Source organism: Cynara cardunculus, unplaced genomic scaffold, assembly GCF_001531365.2.
Source record: "Cynara cardunculus var. scolymus isolate 2C unplaced genomic scaffold, CcrdV1 Un_Scaffold_4756, whole genome shotgun sequence".
Classification (NCBI taxonomy): domain Eukaryota; kingdom Viridiplantae; phylum Streptophyta; class Magnoliopsida; order Asterales; family Asteraceae; genus Cynara; species Cynara cardunculus.
Window position 1 is genome coordinate 21,102 of NW_020202047.1, and position 6,557 is coordinate 27,658.

The following is a 6,557-nucleotide window of genomic DNA, read 5'->3' on the forward strand; positions in this document are numbered from 1 at the left end:
CCCCCCCCTTGTACATAGGTTCGCCTATGAAACCGAGCATAGCTGGTCCAGTTTAGTTCTTCAATTTTATTAGGTGTGGAACGAGTTTGTCACACTCCTACTGATATACCACTTTCCATGCACCATGTTGTCTGAAATTACATGCTTCCTGGCTCTAATCACCACCTCCAACTAGCAGAAGATAGTCTTCTGTTGGTTCTTTCCCCAGTTTTTTCAAAAAACCTTTTGAAACTTCAGTTTCTGTAACATTGCAAAAGCTTCCAATCCATGAAATTGCCAAGTCGATTTTTCTTCAAATATATTGAAGAAACCTCTATGCTGCAAACAGTGGTTTGGAGAACCATCTTTCAGGATTTTTTATATAGAGTAAGTATTAGCTAGTTTTGCTTGCATGGTGGTGTAGATATTTATACTCAAGAAGTAGCTTAGAATAATGTATGTATGAAAGACTGACCAATTCTAACCTTGCAGCGCCTCTCTTCACAGAGCCCATAGTTTTCCCACCATCTCGTGAACGACTGCCTTCAGGGAATATGTGGACCCACCCACCTCTGTTCAGTTTTGTGATAGCAACATCCATACCCTGCACCAAAAAATAACCAAATGAGCAAGCAATGACAACAAAAAGACATGGGGGCTCCTGCATATTAGTATCGAGATATTGAAACCTTTTAGCCTCCAATAATATCCAAAATTAGAGATGCTTTCTAACTCTTCAGAAGCCATTTTGGAATCCCAAGATTTTAACATTATGAACAAATCAAATATTGAAAATTTCTGCCATTTAGGAGTAATAGCTATGGTTGTATGTATTATAATAAAAAATAATCGTGCCAATTTTATATTTTAGGTTAGCATATTGGTTTCATGAAGTCAAAATGTAGCTTTACTATTAGAATTTGAGGACCTAAAAATAAATATCTACAAGTCATGGTAAAGATTTTCTATAAATAAGACAGCCACCAAAACTCCTAATCAAGCTTGTTTGCTACCAAACTAGAACTTCCAAATTACCTTACCATATATATATATATATATATATATATACACACACGCTAACTTGATCATGCAAACACTGATACAAAGAAATATTTGAAATTGAAGTCACCTAAAAGGTACAAAAAGAAAAGATTTTGATTAACTACTAAAATAGGCCAACCAGCTACCTTATAGGAACCCAAATGAAAGGCGCTCGCTTAGGATTTACACACACAGCCTTATTCTATTATTCTGCCTTTTTTCAAAACAATCGCATGTTCCCTTCCTCCTTTCGGTGGTAGTTCAGAAGGCCACTAAACACCTCTTATTATAAACTGGTCTACCACCTCCAGATTCGTGTTAGACATGAGATGTGATCTGCCTTTGCATTCCTACCTGCCCAAACTCTACCAACAACCCTTGACCCTCTTGCCTCAATGTTTTGTACATCGACTTTAGGGACACTAAAAATCTGCCAACTGATGTATCCCCCTTTCATTTTCACTTGTTCCCCTCCCAACAAAAATTTCATGGTTTGTGTCCTCCAATTCACATGCATGGTGCCCAAAGTGGACAACCATTGCATATCCAATATGCTGTCCGAATTTCAAGTTCCGATAGAAGAAAAGGTTCAAATATCTTCACTCCTTGTATCCACACCTTCACTCCTTTACGCACATTTCCCTTTCATGGCCTTCCCTGCCCCTGGCCAGCATTGTACCATTCTGGTTGGATTTACTTCAATACCTAAGTTTTCTACTAATCACACTCAAATGAATTTATTGGACGCACCAATGTCCGTCAAAACTACAACCTTCTGTTCCCCGACCATTCCTTCCATCTCCATCATTCTAGGCGGTAGAAAATCCAACTACAGAATTCAATGAAATTCCCACATCACTTGGTTTGAATTGGCCAGTTTCGTCTCCTCTTCTTTGAGTCCTTCTTGATCCCCGATGTCAGTACCTTGCAACACCAAAAAGACTTAGTTTTTTTTGCTTACATCGATGTCCCAATGCATACTTCACATCAAACTTATAACAAAACCCTGTTGTCTTTTAAGTTGCAACTCCTTATCGGTTACTCCCTAGAAATCTAGAGTCGTACCTCCGGTATGAGCAGTACTTGTCATTCCCCCATTCTTATCCACCCCCCATTTTCACACGATTTCCATACTAGAGTGAAATGTTTAAATCCTCTTCCCTGATACGGCTTTATTTCTTTCTTCCATCATCATAGCCATCTCCATCACCTATCATTGACGGTAATATGACCTCCGATCGGATCTCCGCTAGCAACCCATTTATGAACTGGTCACAAAGACCTCAAGGACCCATCCAATGGTGCGAGTGCGACCATAGCAACAAATTTCCTTTTACATTATTTGTCTAATGACAAAAAGTGTCCACAGTATCCCTTCAATGTTAGATCTAAGTTGAAAAGCCTCTTGAGTTCCTCCTGCTATTAGTTGCCCACCTCTTTTTGCTCCCCCTCATACCAATGGAGGCATCTCCCTCAAAAGCGATGACTGCTACCTCCAATCGTTCCTCATTGCTCAGTCTATTCAGCTTGTCATACCTTTCAACTCATAATCCATCCATCACAGTCGGACTCGTCAAACACGGCATCTTCAAACGATGTCCTTTTATCGCCAAAAATTATCACTCCTATCGCGTCTTTCCCCTGAACCTTAGCACTTCCTACTACCGCTTTCCTCCTGATTCTTGGTCGATTCTTCATGGAATAGTAAGAGTGTACCCAACCGCTAGAAAATCATCGCAAAATTCTACTCCAAATTCACCAATTCTGCTTAAAACTGTTCCAGGCTGCCTTCCATTTCGCCCATTGTGTATTCTCGCGTTGATAGCAATTTGTTGAGCTTTACTCAACGAAATGAAATTCAAAGTGAAAACTATAATGATTTCACTGTACAACTACTTTCTCCAACGTTCGAGAGGTCAAGAGCTCTCCTAACAAATCTAGTATTACAACTTACAAGCATGCCCAACCATGGCACTCTACATCTTCTTTATACCCGACGACTACTACTAACCGACTCTAACTACTTCCCTACCTCAACTATAATTGAAAAGACTGAAAACCCCCAACCCTTATTCCTTCTAGATAAGGTAATATGTATTGTGGTCCAACAAACTACTACCCTGACACAAGTCTCCAAGAACTCCTATCAAAGCTCATGTCCTTGGAAATGTTTAAAACCACCATGTCCAACCTCAGCTGCTCATCCCACGTCCTCATCGGCATGCCTCTCCTCACCCCCAATGACTCATGTTTTCTACCCTCCTCAGGGGTGCCATCCATCTCCGACAAAATGTGTCAAAACCATTGCAATCTCCCTTGTATCATTTTATCGGTGATAGACGTAACTCTCAACTCTACCCACCAGACGTTGTTTGGAACCTGTCTAACATGGTTTGATCGGAAGTCCATCTGAACATCATTTTCCCTTCAGTTCTAGTGGGACCATCTTGTCACACAACACTCTAATAGTATCCTCCACTTTAACCACCGTCTTTATGCAGTGTGTACATAATCTTGACCTCTCCTCCTTCTGAATCAAGCAGGGGCTGATTGGGCTGATTTACCTTGATCTGGTAGTGTTGCCCCGATAAAAAAAAATCGATTTAAATGTGGAAAAACTTTTTAGCTCAAATTCCTACAATGCCCCTATCAATTAAACTCTAATACCCCCGACTCTCAAAGCCCCAACCCAACTGAAGTCATTATTTTTTTTATTTGTTTGCTATAATGCTATTGATTTTATACACCATTACTTTTGTCTTTTTTTCCAACATCCTTTTGCATTTTATTATTTTATTGATCTATATTTATTGTTATTTGTCCATTGTTAGTTTTCTATATGTTAATTGTTATTTGATTTAGGGTTCTTGAGTTAGTCATCTAATTTGAGTTTGTTATTTTGATTTATTGGTTTGTCTTCTATTTTTGATTTCTCGGCCTTTTTCTAAATGATTTCTTTCTAATTAGATATAATTTATTGGCTCTTGTCTTCTAATTTCATGCTACTGACTACTAATTTATATGTTTATCAACTATTAAGCATTTTTTATATATCTTTCAATAGCTAGGTTTGTTACAAATTGGATTGATGTCAAATGCCAACATGTTCTATTACAAATTGGTTTAGTGTCAAATGCCAACATGTTCTATCACAAATTGGTTTAATGTTAAATGCCAACATGTTCTATTACAAATTTGTTTAGTGGGTTGTTCCTCTAACCATTTGGTCCATTATGAGTCGGTCGAATCTTGTATTAATGTGTAATGTGTTCATTTGCTTTCAGTTTAGAAAGTAATAGTATAATATGCTCGGTTCAACCGAAATAGTAAAAAAGAATAACCAAAAACCAAACCGAATAATTATCTTTATTCGGTTAACTAAACCATGTAAATCAAAAACTGATTAACCTGAAACCGCCTTGGTTCGGAGGAATTATGTTGTTTCAAAATTCATTGACACCCCTAAGTGTGCCCCCAATCATAAAAGTGTCTAGATCCGTCACTGGAATCAGGGATCCTAGATACATGAAGCTATCCCTTTAGGGTATCCTTTGATCCCCAATTTGGACTTTTACCCCCTCGTCAATACGTTTCATGCTAAAGTTGCACTATACATATTCAGTTTTGGAGCGGTTAATGTGCATGCTTGTGTTTCAAATGTCGTTCTCTATTGCTCCATCCTCTCATTCATCCCGGTCTTCGACTCCAACATTGTTTTAGTGAATAGCATACACCATGGGCCCTCACGTAGATCCCTCGCAAGATATCATCCAAAATCACAGTAAAAGGGAATGAGTTTAGCATTGATTCCCGATTTAGCCATATCTCCATCCGGAAGTAGACTCCTGTCGCGCACCGCACCGAAGTTCTAACACAAGTCCTCGAGTTTGAGTTTACCCACTACACAGAATTTCTAGCACAAGTCCTCAAGTTTGCGTATATATCTTGTATTATTGCCCAAACATATCTCCATGGTAACCTCTCCCTACTAGGCTCTTCCTAATCAAGACATGTGGTACGCTATCACATGCCTTCTCCATGTTTATGAGCAAGAAGTGTAGGTCCTTATAAGCTCTCTATACTTCTCCATGAAGCGTCTGAGGTGGAATGCCTTGATCGTCGACCTTGAAGACATGAAGCCAAATTGGTTACCCATCACCTCTATCTCATGTCGCATCCTAGCCTCAATCATTGTCACACAATATATGCACAGTATGGTTGACAAATTATTCAGCTTTCAAAGTCTTTCTCACCTTTCTTTGTTTCAAACAAGTTTAGTTTCACCGGTTTAACCAAGGAACTTAGGGTTTAATATCTAGCTATTTCCCTTAGCCACATCAACATAAAATAGCTACCTTGAACAAGAAGTAATAGATAAGTGTGAAACAAAAAAGATCTCAAGGATTAGAGCATACGACTGATACGAGTTTAGCAAAAGGGACTACCATTACAAGTTGGCATTTAAAGCAAACATCACATGCTAACTAGATGATACCACAATATTAATTTCAACAAGACGGAACAAGTTTCACAAAGCACATCTTTCGATTTTCATTACTTAAACCCACTTGATTTTATAATGAAAAAATTAACAAATAGCAAAAGACGATATGATGCTAACAAAATAACCAACAGTTCAAACAACAAAATTATACAATCATTGCACAAGGCAAAACAGGTACCTTTTGATAAATTCCTTCACCGCGAGAAACAGGAAGAACTTTAACACACTTAAAGAATGCAGAAGTCACTGGATTACGAAAACATCGATCACTAGCACACAGTGTCCATCTCAAGTTACGGGCATGCAGAAGAACACTTGAAGGAAGGAGTGCAGCAATAACTAGTGGATCATCCATGGAGGCAATATGATTGCTAACCTGCATTTATTGAGAAAAAAGTCTCAAGGCCTAATGCAAGGAATAACTCAAGGATTTGTAATCTCTAAAGGAAATGTAGATGAAAAAGCAAGTGTTCAAGATATAGCACAACATTCATCCTTCACGTACTGTGATAAGTGGTGTCTTCTCTGGTCTATTAAATGCTTGCTGCAATTTTTCACCTCCATATATCTGCAATAACAAATCAAGAGCTACTTCCAACATTTTCTACAAAATTTGTAAAAATACATGTAAATTAGCATATTTGAGATTAATTACCTGCACATGATTTAGGCCATGCATGAAAACATGGCAAACATTTCCAATAATAGGAACAGCTACAGCTTGAAGCATTTGGGTGAGAACTGAATCCTCAGGTGTATCAAAGCCGTTGATAACTACATAGTCAGATTATGTATCAAATTGCAGTTGCTCTATATTTTAGAAACCGTCAGCTTAAAATCTCTCTTAGATACTTGTATCGACAATATGGTAGAAGTAATCCTAGATCCAGAATCAACACTAGTAATCCAAGTGACGATGTATTAGACAATTAAGTGTGATATATATATAATTATATTAGAGGGTCTAGAGTGTAAATGTATCTCTTATATATATCCCTGATTGTAATCGATATATACATACATAATTACCAAG

At 38.0% G+C, this 6,557-nt stretch overlaps 1 protein-coding gene across 1 annotated transcript in view; it reads right to left on the minus strand.

Annotated features, from left to right (window-relative positions):
- Window positions 1-6,557, minus strand: part of LOC112504138 (tafazzin) — a 29,785-nt gene that overhangs the window by 10,191 nt on the left and 13,037 nt on the right. Inside the window, exons 2-5 of the mRNA XM_025108092.1 lie at window positions 6,180-6,298; window positions 6,030-6,092; window positions 5,703-5,900; window positions 465-583 (exon numbers count right to left, since the gene is read on the minus strand). Of these exons, the coding sequence (XP_024963860.1) occupies window positions 465-583; window positions 5,703-5,900; window positions 6,030-6,092; window positions 6,180-6,298 (499 nt within the window). The remainder of the gene's footprint in view (window positions 1-464; window positions 584-5,702; window positions 5,901-6,029; window positions 6,093-6,179; window positions 6,299-6,557) is intronic.